Source organism: Vicugna pacos, chromosome 9, assembly GCF_048564905.1.
Source record: "Vicugna pacos chromosome 9, VicPac4, whole genome shotgun sequence".
In the NCBI taxonomy this organism is placed as follows: domain Eukaryota; kingdom Metazoa; phylum Chordata; class Mammalia; order Artiodactyla; family Camelidae; genus Vicugna; species Vicugna pacos.
Window position 1 is genome coordinate 73,613,333 of NC_132995.1, and position 16,755 is coordinate 73,630,087.

General features: G+C 44.9%; 1 protein-coding gene and 1 pseudogene across 1 annotated transcript in view; one reads left to right on the plus strand and one right to left on the minus strand.

Annotated features, from left to right (window-relative positions):
* Positions 1 to 16,755, plus strand: part of ALG14 (ALG14 UDP-N-acetylglucosaminyltransferase subunit) — a 79,314-nt gene that overhangs the window by 21,471 nt on the left and 41,088 nt on the right. Inside the window, exon 3 of the mRNA XM_006197341.4 lies at positions 10,140 to 10,271. Within this exon, the coding sequence (XP_006197403.1) occupies positions 10,140 to 10,271 (132 nt within the window). The remainder of the gene's footprint in view (positions 1 to 10,139; positions 10,272 to 16,755) is intronic.
* On the minus strand, positions 7,180 to 8,720 carry LOC140698560 (large ribosomal subunit protein uL16-like; annotated as a pseudogene).

The following is a 16,755-nucleotide window of genomic DNA, read 5'->3' on the forward strand; positions in this document are numbered from 1 at the left end:
CCAGTGTCGTAAACAGCTGCTTCATCTGTGATTTTAATGTGTTTTCCGTGTTAGGACAAGAACGCAGTCTTAAGTTCATACCATTTTGAAGCTAAAAGGAAGGGTGTTTCAACTGCAGGTGACATAAAACTAAACTCATGGCTGGCTTGAACGGTGATTTGTTGACTTACAAAATGGGAAAAATTCAGTCTTGTTTCTGGTGAGATTTGGTCCCGCTGCCCAGGGAGGTCACCGAGGATTGTGAGAGTGTCTTGCTCCATCCTCTGCAGCGTCGTCGCCATCGGCTCCCCCAGCGGGTCCTCCAGACTCTCCCCTCAGGGCAACAGAAAGCATTAGCACCCCCTGGCTTCTTGTCCCTGCACTAAACTGTTGAGGAAGAGAACGGTCTCTTACAGCCTGTAGGTGAGGGAGCAGTGGAGCGTCTTTTCCCCAGGAGTCCCAGCCAGCGTCTCCTGCCTGATGGTCTTCAGTGGGTCGTAATCCCATTTTGAGCCAGCCACTGGGGCCCAGGATGAGTATTGTTCCATGTTGACAAAGCCGTTCCCGGCCACTCTTGGAGCTGTCGGTGGGGAGTGAAGAAAACAGGCTGAAATCCCACCAAACCCATCTGGCTGAGAATGTGGACAGAGTGAGTTGCCCAAAGGAAAACTGGCTTCTTGCTGGCAGAATGAGGGGGCAGTAAAAGGCTGGGAAGAGGGCAATTAATGTTCATTGTGAAGGGCTTTAGAGCTCTTATGCGCCAGATTCCATAACTGTTTCAAGAACAAATTACTTTTTCATTTCCCTGAGGCCTGAGACCTCCCGGCCAGGAAGATCTCAAGGTAAAGTGAGGAGTGAGTACAAGTCAAGGGCAGGAGCAGGGGCCTCGCTGGTCTTCGACAAGTCAGCCTTCACAGCCGGTTGTGGGATCACAGAGGCCAGTGGAGGACCCCCAGTCTCAGCCAGGCCTCCCTGCTTCACAGGGAGAGACTGAGGTCCAGAGAGTCTGCCTCTCCAAGGTGACGGAGCCGGTGATCCTCAGGACCCAGCCTGGAGCCCACAGCACCTTCCTCGTAAGTCTCCTCACGGTACCTCCTCATCAGCCACCATGAAGTGAGCGACCACCAAGTACTTGAAGGACAGGCGTCTAAAAACTTTTTTGGAGGGAGAAATCATGGTCGTCTAGATTTCAGAATGGTTGGTTGAATCATCCAGCACACATGTACTATATATTATAATTTTCATTATTAAAAAAATAGTTACGAAGGAAAGCTGAAACCATTTTCGGTTGAATGAAATTTTACCATTTTCATTTTGTCTTGTTTCCAAGATTCTGCAATAGTGTGGCATTCATTAAATAATAAACGTATTGTACATTTCAGTGTGTGGTAACAGCACAGAATGACTTCATAGACCGCTTGACCTGCTCTGTTGTGGTTTCTGGTGCCATCTGGATTCCTTGGTGGAATTATTTCCATCTAAATCACTATAAACTTCTATTTAGTTTGTCACAAATCTAAAGCCAAATATGTTTGTGGGTTGTAGCAGTGATGTAATTCTGAGAGATGCTTTGAAAGTTACAAGTTGTCATATACTATTAGCATTTAACTCAGTATTTCACATCATTTCAGACAAGCTAGACGACAAAAAAAATCCACTTCTCCACTTCATTTTCTTACTCTTATGCATTCTACCTCTGCTGTCTGTCTTGTCACTATGTGTTTAGTTATGCGTCAGTCAAGCATGTGTGGGAGGCGGTGTGGCATACGCAGTAATGTAGGGCATGGTCCCCACCACTGCTTAATTAGGAAGCTTATATAGAGAGATGGAAAGGATGTTTCACTAACTATACGGTGGAGAGAGAATAAGAGAGAAAGAGTCTCTCTTCTTTATCTTTTATGTTATAGCCAGTTGTGTGAAAGAGACTGGACTGTGGTGCAAAACATGCATGTCCTGCGGGATGTGCGCACTGGCCGGCACAGAACAAAGAGGACTCAGCTAAAGCACGCTGTCTAGGAGTGTGTAGCCCACTTGGCTGCTGAAGGTTCAACAGAAAAGTCTGAAGATTTCTAAAGCCCTGTATTTTTATTCTGGTTTTTCCCCAGAAAAGTTCAGGCACAGGGGAGGAGGTCATTGGTAACGTGAGAGGTGGGGGCGGTACGCCAAACCTGCGTGCAGAGTGGGGCTCAGACGGATGGGAGGAGGCCAGGAGCTCAGTTCCCAGAGAGCTGGGGAAAGACACAGCCACTCTGGGGGCTGGAAGCTGTGGATACACAGGGCTGGTGAGATGTGGCACGGAGAAGGAAAAGGAAATGGGTCAGGATGGAATGGGTAGTTGGCCATCTGCAGAAACAACAGGAGGCCAGGAGCACAGCTCCAGAGGAAACTGGTCCAGCTCACTGTGTGCTGGGGAGCCAGGCTCCTCCAGTGAGGCACAGGGCCCCACAAACCACCTGCAGAAGGCTGAGCCAGCAGCATACCTCAGGACCCGTGGAAGGCCCGGATTCAGGTCTGCCTCGATGACTTTCGTTCTCTGCCCCCTTGGGAAAGTTCAGGTGCCTCATCTGTGAAGGGCGGAGGTCGGATGAACTGGTCTCTTACGACCCTGAGCTGTTATGAGACAGGAGTCAGCATCTTCCCTAGCACAGACCACAGACTGAACTTGTAGACACCGTAATGACAGTCATCTGTCTATTTATCAGTTGGGGACAGAGCACTCAGGACGTCTGAAACACTGTTCTGCGCGTCAGGATTACAGCAGGGAGCAAGATGAAATTCTTTCCGCTCAGAGAGTTTGCATTCTGGGGAGAGAGGCAGACAGCAACTGAACAAGCCGTAAATGAGCAAGTTAACTTGAATTACCAATAATTGCTCTGAAGATGGTAAAAACAGGACAGTGCGGTGGAGGGCAGCCGTGTACTGAGGGGAGTGAGTGGTGGGGGAGAGCTGGCTCCTCTGTGGAGGTAATGCTCACGGGACACGTGGTTTGCAGGAAGGAGCCTCCTGTGAGACAGTCCGGGCAGAGCAGACTGCTCAGAATAAGCAGAAAGGAAGAATGCGCCTGACACCTCAGACAGCAGAAAGAAGCCTGGTGTGGCTGGAGGGAGTGAGCAGGGGGCGATCAGGGAGCGGAGCCAGCCCGGATGACATGGGACCTTGGAGGTCTTTGTAAGAAACTTGGATCCTATCCCAAGTGCAGTGGCAAGCCTTTGGAGGGTTTTGAGCAGGAGAATGAAAGGAGAGATCTGCAGTGCATTATAGAAAGATCGCTCTGGAGATTCTGCAGAGAATGAAATGAAGGGGAGCCAGAGGAGAGCCAACTGTATAATTGGCTGTACGTCAGTTGAAAAGAGGCCGTTGTAACAGTCATGGTGAGAGATGGTGGTGAGAGGGAGAGTGGAGGCGATGCTGGCAGTAGGTGGGTAGGTGGGGAGAGTACGTAGAGGTTTGGGAAGAAGGAAACATGGGGCAGTGCCCCCCTCAACCCCGCCCCTGCCAGCCCCGACGCAGATCTTCCCGATCGTCACGTCTACACAGGAAATCTGTTCATGATGGATTCTGCTGTTCGTTTGTCAGTTTCTGGCAGGAACAGCAGTTGGCGGCAGGTATGATAGTTCAGTTTGGAGTTGTTATAGAAAAGCCTGGCCAATAGAGGAACACTAAAACCAGTCTGTATCTCACACCCCAGTAGAATGGACCGAGAGCAGCCAGCCCGCAGTGATTCTCAGAGGAAGAACTTTCCCTGGGTCTCTGTAAGATTCGAGGAAAAGACTGACCCTGCTTGGGTCATGTGACCACTCCTGAACCGAGTGTTGGGTCTGGGGGGGTGGGGGTGTAAAATGATGGATGGCGAATCCTCTGTGTCCTGCATCCCGTTCATAGGACATGAAGAGGATCAGGGACAGTTCCCTCAAGGCAAAGGAACAACTAACAAAAACAGTAGGTCTGTAAAGACGCCTTCACTTGGATTTCTCTAGATGCCACAGTTCCTAGGAATGCCCGGTCCTAGCCAAGCCTAAATTGCATCTCTCTGAACCTCTGTCCCGTTCCTTTGTCTTCCAGGGAACTTTTGTGAAGACTGAGATAATTTTTCTTCACTTACTTCTTTGTATATTTGATTATCTTTTTTAAACTATGTATAAAACTATGTTATTTTCTAAAACTCTCTCGAGGTTTTTTCACGGCCTGGCTCTCAGTGTTTTCTTCTCGGCGACACAGGACATCAGACACCCCAGCACCAGCTTCTGTGTATCAGGCGTAGCTAATGGGAGGACTCCGTCCCTGTCAGGATGACCCCAGGTTACTGTGCACTGGACTGCACGCCTGCATAGCCAGTTTAATGCAGAAGCAGGGGGCAGAGAATTTTTTAAGCAGTTTTAGGTGCAGAGTGAGAGGCTCTGCTCACTTTTACCTGGCAGGCTCCCTTCCCCTCTGCACTCACCCTCAAGGCCTCGGGACACTCCTCTCTCGTGGACCTGTTTTCTGGGGAGAGGACCCACAAGGGCTGAGAAGTGCCTGAGGCCCTTGTGAATGGCTGGTTCCACAGGGAGACGTCTCGGCTGTGTACCTCAGACACACTGATGCGGAGGGGCTGTTTGTCTTTGGTTCCTTCTCATCTCCCCTTGGGGGCCGAAACCCCTGACTCTGGCAGTTTTTCAACTCTCAGTCCCCTGCTTTGTGTTTTCCCTCTAGACCCAGTAATTCTGTTCAGTTCGGCCCGTTGATTGAGTGGACCTTACCAATGAGGCCTTAAGTAATAAGCACTTTGAAATTACCTCCTTTGTGTCCTTTCTGTGTTCTCAGTCTAAGGACATCTCAGCTAGGTGACAGAGGACTGGATTATTTTATATTAATATTGCAATACCCTGGTGACTCATTCATTCAGTAAATGCTTTGGAGCACCCCCTGTAAACCAAATACTCCTACATGCACTGAGGCTGCGGTGGTTTCAAGTTCCCGGCCTCCTGAGCGAAGCTGTGTGCTAATGGAGGACAGACAGTAAATAAACAAACATACAGTATGCCAGCAGAGAAAGTAGAGTAATTATAAAGCATAAAGCAAGCCTGGTGCTGGAGGAGGGAAGAGTGTGCACAGTGGCTGGAGCAAGATCACTGAGGAGGGTTAGCTGGGTGGGGTACTTCTGAGAACTGATCAGGTTGGGGACGGGAGGGAGGGAGGAGACTTGGATTTGGAGAGAGAGCTCCTTTTTGGTAGGATTTCCAGGTACCTACCGGAACTTACCTAATGTCGTAATGTGAGGAAGACTTGGATGGGGTTCAGGGGTACAGGCCTCTGTAGGGTAGAGCGCAAGCCAGAGAGTTGGCACCGTATGGACCCTCCTGTCCCTGGCCAGGGAGGGTTGTGGTTCTGGCCCCCGCCACTCCGCCTTTCCCCATGCTGGTCACACCACCTTTCTGTTTTCCTGTTTATCTCTCTGGTAGGGCCTCCAGCTTGGCTTCCTTCCCAGCCACCTCTTAAACTCTCTTCCTTGACAGTAATGTAGACTCTTGCATCATGTTGCATCAGGATGTTCTGAATAAATTTCCTTTCCTGTGACTTGGAAGAAGCTCCTCACTGCCCAGCCCTATGGGTAACTATATACTTTATCATTTAAATTGGGGGATTTCTGTGAGCAGGGGCACTTTTAATAATTATGCTGGAACCACAGGTGTAAACTGGGATCATCCTGTGCAAACTGGCTGAGTGATCGCTGTAGGCATGCCGTCATTGGTCCAGTTAGCACCAGCCCGCAAATGGAACTGAGACTCCCCTCCTCAGCCTGGCGACTGATCTGAAGTCAAAAGAGAGGTCATCACTCTTTTGTTACCACCTTTTTCCCTTACCCTCAGGGCTGTTTTTCTAGTTTCCTTCTTCTGGGAAGGGACTGGAGCCCACAATCCCATTTTCTCTGCTCCCTCAGCCTGTACCTCTGCAGGCTCTTCTTCCATGTCCAGGTCTAAGAGAGCTGTCTCCAAACCCAGACACCTTGCATAGGCCTTGCCAGGCCGCTGTGTCTGCCTCTCTGGAGCTCAGAGGGAGTCAGAGGAGCTGGGCTTCCAGAGCCAGAGTTGAACTGGTCCCTCAGGACACTAAAAATATCCAGAAACGGTGTTCATTGCTTCTTCGCAAAGTTGTATGCTCACAGCTTTAGAAGATTCAAGGGATGTGGTAAACGCCTGAGACCAAGCGGGACCCTGTGAGGCCCTCCCGGTACCAGTCCTTTCCATAGGACGAAGACTTCAGCCTCCTAGACCTTCCTGAGTACCAAAGAGCAGATGCAAATGGTTACTCATCCGAGAAGTAAGGGAATGCAGACACGAAGGAGGAGCGATCGGGAAAGATGGTGCAGCAGCGGGGGCGTTAAAGCAGGGTCCTGGTTCCTCCTCAAGGAACATGCGTAACAATCCCTTGGAGTTCTTCTGTAGGGGCTAGGGCCCCACCCAGCTGGGGGATGGACCTTCAGGCTGAGCACAAGACGCCTGGGGCACTGCCCTGTTACCTCATCAACAAACAGAAGAAAGCCACGGGCCCTGCCGCCCTCACCCTGAATTCTGCCTGTCAGAAACTGCTCCCTGAAAACCATTGGGAGAGTTTGGGGTTTTTGAGCATGAGCCACCCGTTCTCCTTGCCCAGCCCTGTAGTGAACCTTTCTCTGCTCTAAGCTCCCGTATTTCAGTTTGGCCTGCCTGAGCGTTGGGCGCACCAGCTTGCGTTCAGGAACACACCCAGGCTTTTCTGAAGAAAATATCACAGCTATTGAGGTCAGGCCTCAAAATGTGGAAGTCACGTCAAAAATCGTTTATAATAAGGCCCTACTGGGTTATTTTTACTATAATAATAATGACATCTGATTGGGTTCAAGTGTGTTTTGTATTACAGGTCCATGGTCCCTCATCTGAAAAAACTCAAGAGAACTGAGGGGAGAACAAAGAAGTCCCGAGTTTGTCACAAGTTCATTTGACAACAAATCCTGGTTTGAGCTGACGTGAGGCTTACAGTCTTTATCCTACTTAGTGTGACTGTTTGCGTCTTGCTGCAGAAATATTAATGTGTTTGGTTACTTCTCCAAACATCAAACGTGAATATTATGTAATAAATGGTATGTGCACCATTATTACCTGTTTGAAACACTTCTGAACCAAAAGAGTTTTGGGTTTTTCTTTTTTTTTCTTTTTTTTTTTTCAGACAAGGAAGTAGGATTCATTGCTGGGAATGAGTAAGGAGGGGGTGGCACCAAGGCTCTCGTGAGTGCAGGGCTGGCCATTTGTTGAGAGGGCCATGATTAGGGATGTATTTGACCCCACAGTCATCCCAAATGAGCCACTTTTCTGCCACCATGTTTTCGAACTCATCTGCATTGAACTTGGTAAATCCCCACTTCTTGGAGATACGGACTTTCTGGTGGTGGCGGAACTTGAATTTGGTCCTGCACAGGGCCTCAGCCACATGCTCCTTGTTCCATAGCTTGATGTGGATGGACGTGAAGACTTGGCTGGTGTCTTCCCTGGGTCTTTCCAAAGGCCCTGCACATACTTATCTGAAGCCTGTCAGCACAGGACAACATCTTGTCCATGCAGATGACATGGGAGGGTCAGATCCGTGCTCGGTTGTGAAAACCATCTTAGCCACAGCTTTTCACCATGGACTTGTTGGCACAAATATGGGCAGCCTCCAGGGCTTCAGAGGAGAGCTGCTCATACTCATCTGACCCCATGTGGCCACAGAGTGGGAACTCACCCACTTTTGCCCTCTTATGCCCCAGGTCAAAGATGTGGATCATAGCATCCGCCACGCCTCGGCAAAAAAGACTTTGTGTAGGGCTTGATCTTCTGAATGGTTTCTGATAACGGATTTGGTGTCTGTATTGCTGAAACCGAGTGAAGGGCACATGTGCCCACAGTGCAGAAAGCCAGACTCTGACAGCGAGAGTTTGCAGCAAAGTAAGGGTTTATTGCAGGGCCCCAAGCAAGGGAGTGGGAGACGAGCCTCAGGCCCACTCCCACTTGCTGTCTGAGTTAGGGGTGTTTTAAAGGGAGGAACAAAGGCAGGGATTAAGTGTCTTGTGACATTTCTTAGTCACAGTTTCGAGCATCCATCTGTCCCTGGTTTATGAACCTCAGGCCATGTGGTCCGCGGCTCGGGGATCTGCTAGATCATCTTGCCTTGGAGGAGCCGTCTGGGTTTGTATGTTAGTGGTGTCTGTGATAGCAGTTTTAGTACATTAACACGTTACCCACAGCAGCGGTTTTAGTCATCTGACTGTTAGACTGGGGTTCAGTCAGCACAGGATTGAGGTCAGAGAGGACAAGAAAGGGAATAAAATTTTGGACAGAGGAATTAATCATAAACTCGGTGAGGGAATTTGGTTTTAAGGGGACTTGGCTTCAGCACTCTTTTACCAATTACATGCTTTTCAATTAATAATCTCCATAAATCAGGCAAATACAAGCCTCAAACAGGAGTCCTTACGAGGCTGCCCCCTCTTGGATGCTGCTCCTTGCGGTCTCTAGTTTGGGAACTGTTCGGTATTATCTTCTAGTTCAGCATTTAGCACCTTAATCCTTTGGAAAGAAAGAAAAAACATCGATTTAATAAATGATGAATAAGTAAGTACAAATAGTGAATAACACTGAGCCCAGATCGCTCCTTCTCCACGGGTGCAACATGGGAGGAGGAGGGAATGCCCTTTCCCATCGTGTCTGAAGCGGAGCGGTCACATGCACGGTCCGTGGGAGCGACATTCGTGCCATCCTGCAGCGTTACACAAGCCCCCACGCACAATTTCACACCTTTCACTAAACGCACACAACCTTAGGACCAGTAGTTTTGTGTCTTCCACTAGTTTAGGAAAAAGCTTTTCTGTTCTTTTCTCAAAAAGCATGTTGCTCCTCAAGGCCAAAGCTGGGGGCGGGTGTGTGTTAGATGTTTAGTCCTTCACTCGGCACTGACATAACGTTTGTGGTAGCCAGGTTCTAGGAAACCCCCAGTGATTCTCGCCTTCTGGTATTCAATCCCCTGTGTAATCCTTTCCTCATCAGATACAATTTGTGGCAAACAATTCTAGATTTTCTTCATGCAGACATTAATTTGTGTACATGTATGTATACAAACACACAGCTGCGTGCGTTGCTAATACACATTGGCTCACGTTAAACATACTGCCCTGCAATGTGCACACTGACTCTTAACAGTTTATCTGGACACACCTTGCATGTATGTTCATGTAAATCTGTGTTATTTGTTCATGTGTCTTCGTATATTTTATCATGTAGACTTCTCCGTTCCCTACGCGAGGCTATCTGGGCTGTTTCATTTCCACAAATACGAACAGTGGTACAGTGGACGGCGTGTGGGCAAATCTGTGGAATATATTTCTGGAAGCAGGAAGGCTAGATCAAAAGTTGACACATTTATAAACAACAAGGTCCTACTGTATGGCACAGTATTCAATAGCTTGCAATAACCTGTGATGAAAAAGATTTCATATATATATATATATAAAACTGAATCACCATGCTATCCACCAGAAACTAACACAACATTGTAAATCAAGTATACTTCAATTAAAAAAAAGTAGACAAACTTAAAATTCTGACAGATGTTTCCAAATTGCTCTCCCAAAACGTTGCACCGGTGTACTCGCCCAATGTCTGTGTCCTTGCCTCCTCAACAACGCTGAGTATCCGTAATCTCTGCCAGTCGGGTAGGTGAAAAATGCCTCATTACTTTCTTCTGTGTTTAATTGTTAACCATCATTTCATATGTTTATTGGCCGTTTGTGTTTCTTCTGTTTGGAATTGTCTGCTCACCTCCTTTGTTTACCTTGATACTGGTTATTTGTCTTCTATATTGATTTGTGAGAACTCTTTGTATATTAATATATTAGCTCTTTGCCTAAAACATATTTTATAGGAAATTTCCCCCAACTTATTCCCAATACTGACTTTAACATTTTGGAATCACATTTAGGAGCCTTTTTGTCATAAACCAATGATTCGTGTTGTATAAAACACAAAAGTCTTTATAAATTAAAAGAAGTTACAGTGAAAATTTAAAATAATCAAGAAAGCATTTCCTGTTCGTACAAATGTATGCTGTTACTGTGTTTGACTTTGGTGTCAGTGGCCAAATTGATCTGGGTTTTCACTATTTCCTTCTAGTTTCCCCAGTACTGCATTCACCGCATTCCCAGGAGCCGCGAGGTCCAGCAGTCCTGGCTCTCCACGGTGCTCACCACCTTGTACTCCACGTGGCTCTCCTTCCCCCTGACTCACCGAGTGAAGCCAGATTTGGTACGTATGACGGTCAGAGAAGAGGGAAGGCCATTGTCCCGTGGATTCTTCACTAGGCACAGGATGTATTGTTTTCTTAAACAGCTGCCATTTGTCGGTATGCTGGACATTACACCAGACCTTTTACTAATGTATGCTAAAATTTATAATTTCAGTGAACTTTGCTAAAAGAGGTGAGAAGTTTGTCTTCCCTTTCTAACTATAACTTGAACTCCAAATTTGCCCTCTTCTCCCCTTTGTCTCATGGCGATAAGAACTCACAGGGCAGTATCTGTGACCGATCTGTGCTCATGTCCATCTGTGGTTCCTAAGCCTACATCATGTGCTTGCTTGTCAGCCAGAGAAGGACCAGTTTTTCTATTTTATTACTCTTCTTGTTTTGTCAAAACTCTGTTACCAAATTTGATATGTAGTCGGCAGAATGTCATACACACTCAAGTTTTTATAGGAAAGTAGTATGGGAAATAGAAATGTGAAAACTTACTCAGAGCACTGTATTAGACCTTGCCTTCCTTATCTGTAAAGGTCTTAAGTTCTCTGTGGTCTTTAGGATGAGGTTCTATGACTGAATTCTAAATGCACTTCGCAGCAGTGTACACAATTCTTAAGTGGTACTCATTCCTGGTAAGGCAGAATCCATTCATCTGCTTAGCTTCAAAGAAACTCTTTACTCGCTTTCCTTGTACACGAGTTCTGGCACAGTGGTTGTTATTCTCATGAACAGTTGAACAGAAAGGCAGCTTTGGGAAGATCTCTATCAGCTTGGCCATTGCCTTTCACCAGCTGGATCTCGGTTCAAGTCCCTCCTTTGGGTGAGAATTTTAAAATCTGAATTTTCCACATGAGTAGTTTAGTTTTTTTTGTTTTTTGTGGGTTTTTTTGGAAAGGTATAATTTACAAACAGTGAAATGCCCAGATCTTAAGCATACAGTTTGAGCACATCTCTGTCGAGATACAGAACACTTCCATTGCCCCACCTGCCCCTTCCCAGTCAGCTTCTGGCCCCAGGCAACCACTTTCTGATTTCTTTCGCCGTAGATCAATTTTGCTTCTGTTTATTTTTTAAATTTTTGATGAGGTAAGTTTATCTCACAGCCTTCAACTGCATTTTTAGTGTGTGGAATTCAACTTTTTTTTGATATGATCATTATTGCTCTTAACTGTTTAATTAATTATTTCTAAAATTTGAGACACAATGGAAGGAAGGAAAAATGTCTTCACATTTTAAGCTGGGAATTTTGGGTTTACGTTTACTAGATCACTCAGTACATGGTCACTGTCCCTGGCAGCCGCTAGGCTGAGTGTGGTGACTCTGGGACTGTCAGGTGTTAAGGTGAGAAGGAAGCAGTGATGTGCTGGATGGTGTCTGTGTGGACACAGAGGCGCCCTGGTGACTGCCCAGCCTAAGTGTTTGGTACCCTTGTAGTGGAAAGAGTAGTGGGACATTAGGACTTTTGGTCCCGTGCACACTTTGGCTTTTATTTTATTTTAGTTCCCATCATTCTCTCCCTGAAAAGAAAAGGATTGGACTGGCTGTCCTCTCAGTTTCCTTCTAACTTAGTTTAACATTTTATGAGCACCATAAATTTGCCTATAAAGAATAGTAGGGAATAAATAACTATTATAATATTTTTGAAAGAATAAGGGGGGCAAGGGGAGAAATGTGAAAGACTTATTTCCATTTTAAACTAAGTTTTCAAAGTTATTTCAGACGTGAACAGTGTCCAGTCAGCTGTTCTGATGCAGTTGGCTCCACAGAATGAACTCCCACTTACTGAAATTCCTTTTTACACACAGAGAAAGTTAACGGATAAGAGGCCTTTTTCCTGCACCAAAAGCAGAACTACACCATGCAGATCTCTCCTGTATTCATCCTTGGCTCTCTTAGGACTTTTATCAAAGTATCTTTATTTCTTTAAAAAAAAAATTAAAGTGGGAGGAGGGTAAAGCTCAGTGGTAGAATGTGTGCCTAGATTGCACAAGGTCCTGGGTTCAATCCCCTGTTCCTCTGTTTAAAATAATAATAATAATAAATTTTTAAAAGACTAAGTTGCCTCCCCCCAGTAAAAAAATAGCTTTAAAAAGTGAAAGTAAAACCCACTTTTAGAAAGGACAGTAGCCTCAGGCCTTAAATTACCAGAGTTGTCTGCACGGCCTGGTGCCTTTCTGCTTTGCTTTAACCGTGTGCCCTGAGCCAGTGCGTCTGCTCTCCGTTCAGCCGTCCGGGTCCCTCGCTTTGCCGTCTGTAAAACATAAATAAAGTCACTTTCCCTGTTGTTTCAAAGCGAATGCTGAGTAGTAGAACATTGCAGTGTTTTTTAAATGGAAGTTCCGTCTGCTACATGATAGCTTACATTTACTGAGCACATTTATATGTGCCACACCTGGTCCCCAGCCCTAGCATTCATGCTGAGTTGGGTAGCGGTGTTACTCACATTTAACTGAGGAGGAAACCGGGGCTCAGTGAGGCAGGAGGTTACTTGCCTGGGGTGTGCACAGCCAGTCAGTCACAGAGTGGGTGTAGAACCCAGGTCTTTCTGATTCCAAAGCCCAAGGCCTTAACCACTGGACTGTGTGCCACTGTCTCTAACTCATCATGGAAGATGCGTTCATTCAGACTGATTAAGAATCAATTAATAAATTACTTTTTAAATAAATTACACTGAGCATCATTCCCTCTAAATAAGAGTATGAAATTTAAATATATCCCAGCAGCTCAAGTTAAGTACCTGCTTTCATAGTAGATTTAACAAAGACTGACCCAATTGAATAATATTAATAATAGTGTACATTTCAAACTTAAGTATCATGTATATTCGTCAAAACAAAATATTTTTTAAATTTCAAAGAGGAATAGTATTATTAAAGCAGTATTATTACAGGATTTTACAAATGAGATTAACTTGGAAGTTTAATCGAATTCATATTTACCAGTTTCCTGTTACAGAAAATCATATGTGAAACCACTGTGAGGATATGTAATGTTTTATGTCCTAATTAACTTTTTAGATGAGATAGCAATCCACAAAACCTCTGGTTGCTGATGAAAAAGTGTGTAAATCTTGTTGTTGAGTGTATATTAAAAGTCGTTGTTTCATCCAGGCCAATTACTAGATGAAGAACATCTTAGAGAAAAGTTATAAATTCTGGCTTGGAGGCCTGAATCCAATCCTTAATAATTGGAATGGGTGGCTTTTTTTTCTTACGAGGTCATTAAATACTTTTTAGGTGGTTCTGATATTTCACATACCGTATTTTTCAAGATAAGTGGGGTTGTCAGGCATCTGTGGATAAGAGGCATTAAGTTTGTTAAGACTATTCTGGAGTTTAAAAAGATAATGGGACAGAATGCAGGCGGTTGCTTGCCAGCATCCAGGGGCGGTGGAGAGACTGACTACAAAAAGACCTGAAGGAGCTATTTTGGGTGAGAAGCTCTTCTGTATCTTGGTTGTTTGGGTGGTTGGTTACTTGGTTACTTAACTGTATGTGTTTGTCATAACTCAGACCTGTGCACTAAAAACTACATTTTACTCTGTGCAAATTGCATCTCAATAAGTATGAATTTTTAAAGGTAAATCATTGCCAAAAGCATAAAAACCTTTGACTCCCAGTAGCTTCATAAATGGTGTTTAATTATTCTTGAGTAAAAGTGATTTGGTGAGTCGTTGCTCGCTCTTCTCGGCAGCTCACCACTCCAGTGTCTAGAAGACCTTCTCTAAGTGACACAAATACTAGAACTGAGTTACAGCATTTGTCTAAAACTTCTGACACAAAATTCAGCACCTTTGTATTAAAAATCTGGTCCAGGGAACATCAGTAGCAGCCAAAAATGACAGTTCATCAAATGAACTGAGACTTCTCGTTACTTCAGTAACTTATTATTTTGTTTGTCTCTGTAACCTTGGAAGCAGTAAACAGAGTTAGTCAAGGTTGGAGTGCTGTATGGTATGTCTGACTTCAGGTGAGTCTATCGTCCTCAAAGTCTTAGTTATTAAAAGTATATATTAAGTACCTGGTACGTGCTTCTTTTCCACGTGCACACCCAGTAGGCATCTGAAGCGTTCTCAGTCCACGACAGTAGATGTTTGCTTCTCTTCCCCCGTCTTGGTAAATTGGCTCCAGTCCTCAGATGCCATCTTCGATTCCTCTCTGCCACACCTTACTTCCCGTGTTCGGTAGCAAGCCCTGCCAACCAGCTCTTCAAAATTCGTCATCTCATCTGTCTGTTTCTGTCCACTGTCGCTGCCACCATGCCATCCAAGCCCCTCACTGCAGAGTCTCCTAACTTGTCTGTCTGTGGAAGTCTGTGACTACCAATGTGATTTCTTAATGTAAATCAGATTCTGTTACTCCCCACCTGAAACTGTCCAGCAGCTTTCTGTGTTCTTAAAGTCCAAACTTCTCAGTGTAGCCTGCACTCTCCAGCCCCACCTGCTTCTCTGACCTCTTGTCCTCCCCTCTTCCCCTACTTTACTAGTGCCAGGCAGACCTGCCTTCATTTTTTTTCCCCAACAAACCCAGATGATTCATGTCTCAGAGCCTTTGTACTTGCTGTTCCCTGTGTATGGGACTCTTCACCCCTGCTCTAAACATGACTAGCTCCTTTTCGTCCTCTGAGCCCGAACGTTACCTGCCCTGACTACTAAGCCTTCATCTAGCTCATGTCCTCGTCCCTCTGTCACACTGCCCTGCTCTGTCTTCTTCACAGCCCTAATCCCAATAAAAAAAACTATGTAAGTGTCTTTTTAATGTATTTGTTTGTCATTCCATTAGAAACTGCCACTGCCTTGTTCATTGTACTTATGCAGCTATGCCTGGCACATGGTGACCTCTCTGCATATCTGATGAATGTTCCAGTCACTGTGCTGGTTACCTGGAGTGCAGACATGGCTGAGACATGGGCCCTGCCCTCAGAGGGCTTCAGCTCCCGGGGAGGAGACAAATGGCAAATAATTATAAGCAGTATGCCTAGTGCTTTATGGCGGTAAGTGAAAATGGCTGTGGGAGTATCGCAGGAAGAACTCTGGTTCATTCATCCACAGATACTTGTCAAGGACCCTGCTCTGTGGCAGGATTTATACGCGCGACAAGTACAATAGTCAGTGGGTGGAGTGCAGTCTTGCCCACAGAGGGGAGGTTGCAGTATGTATGATAGGTCCTCTCTGGAGAGCTTGGATAAGACTTAAGAGTGGAGATGACATTTAAGCAAAGATGGATAAGAGTTCATCAGTCAGAGAATAGAAAAAGGTCATTTTAAGAAGAGTGAAAGATTAATAAGTCAGTTGAGTGAGAGTCACATAGTGCACGTATTTAGACTGTACCTTTATTAGTTAGCATTTTAATGGGATCTGGAACTTAAGGCCTGAATGCAGGAGCCAGGCAGTCATTTTTATAAGGTGGAATATTAAGGCTGATGTTAGGATGGCATATTGGGCTTTTTTCTATGTAATCCCCATAAACAGACTTCTTTTCATTGAAATCCAATAGAAGTTAAAGGAAATGGCCACTTAAACATTTTATTGGTTTGTCATTTTGATTCATGTGACTGAGTCACTTAGAAGTCTTATTTTTAAAAATTTTTAGAAAAATAACATTTATTGAACTTTCCCTACGTGTCAGACACTATTCAAATACTTTACGTATATTAATTCATTTAATTCTCTGAACAGTCCTCTGACGTAGGACTCTTTATCTCCACTCTGTAGATGAGGAGCTCACGGTCCAGAGAGGACTAAGCAACCAGGGTCACAGAGCTAGTCAGGGTAGCATAATTCCAGGTCTCCTTAGAAATGTGTCAGATTTTGCCAGAATTAGATAACTTGCTCAATTAAAACCTTAACTAATTTTTTAATGTCTGTATTGCAGCAGGCACTGAAGGAGATGAATAAAATATAGCCTATGTCCTTGAAAAGCTTGTATTTAGTTAGCTTCAAGAAAAATAGAGTAAAGAAACAACAGGTAGGCATGAAATAGAGAGTAATTTTGTTGGGAAAAAACTGTTTAAATCAGAGATAGTTCTTCCATCTCTTTAGCCTACAGCTTATTTTGATACTTGAGATTCTTTTAAAAAGCATTTGAGCACAATTTTTTAGCATTTTTTTATTTTGGAATAATTATAGTTTCCAAGAATTGCAGAAATAGTGCATAGAGTTCCACGTACCCTTCACCCAGCTTCCCCTCATGGTGATGTCATATAACCAGTGCAACATCAAACTCAGAAACTTGATGTTAGTACAATACTGTTAACTAGACTATAACCCTTACTAAGTTGTCACCGTTTTTCCTATATGTTCATGTGGGGGGGGGTGAGTTTTATCCATGTATTTATTTGTATAACCACCACCAAAATCAAGATACATAACTGTTCCATCACTGCAAAGGAACTCCCCTGTTCTATCCCCAGTCCCTATTCCATGGTAGCCACTAATCTGTTTTCCATTGCTATAGTTTGTCATTTCAAGAATATTCTATAAATGGGGGGAGG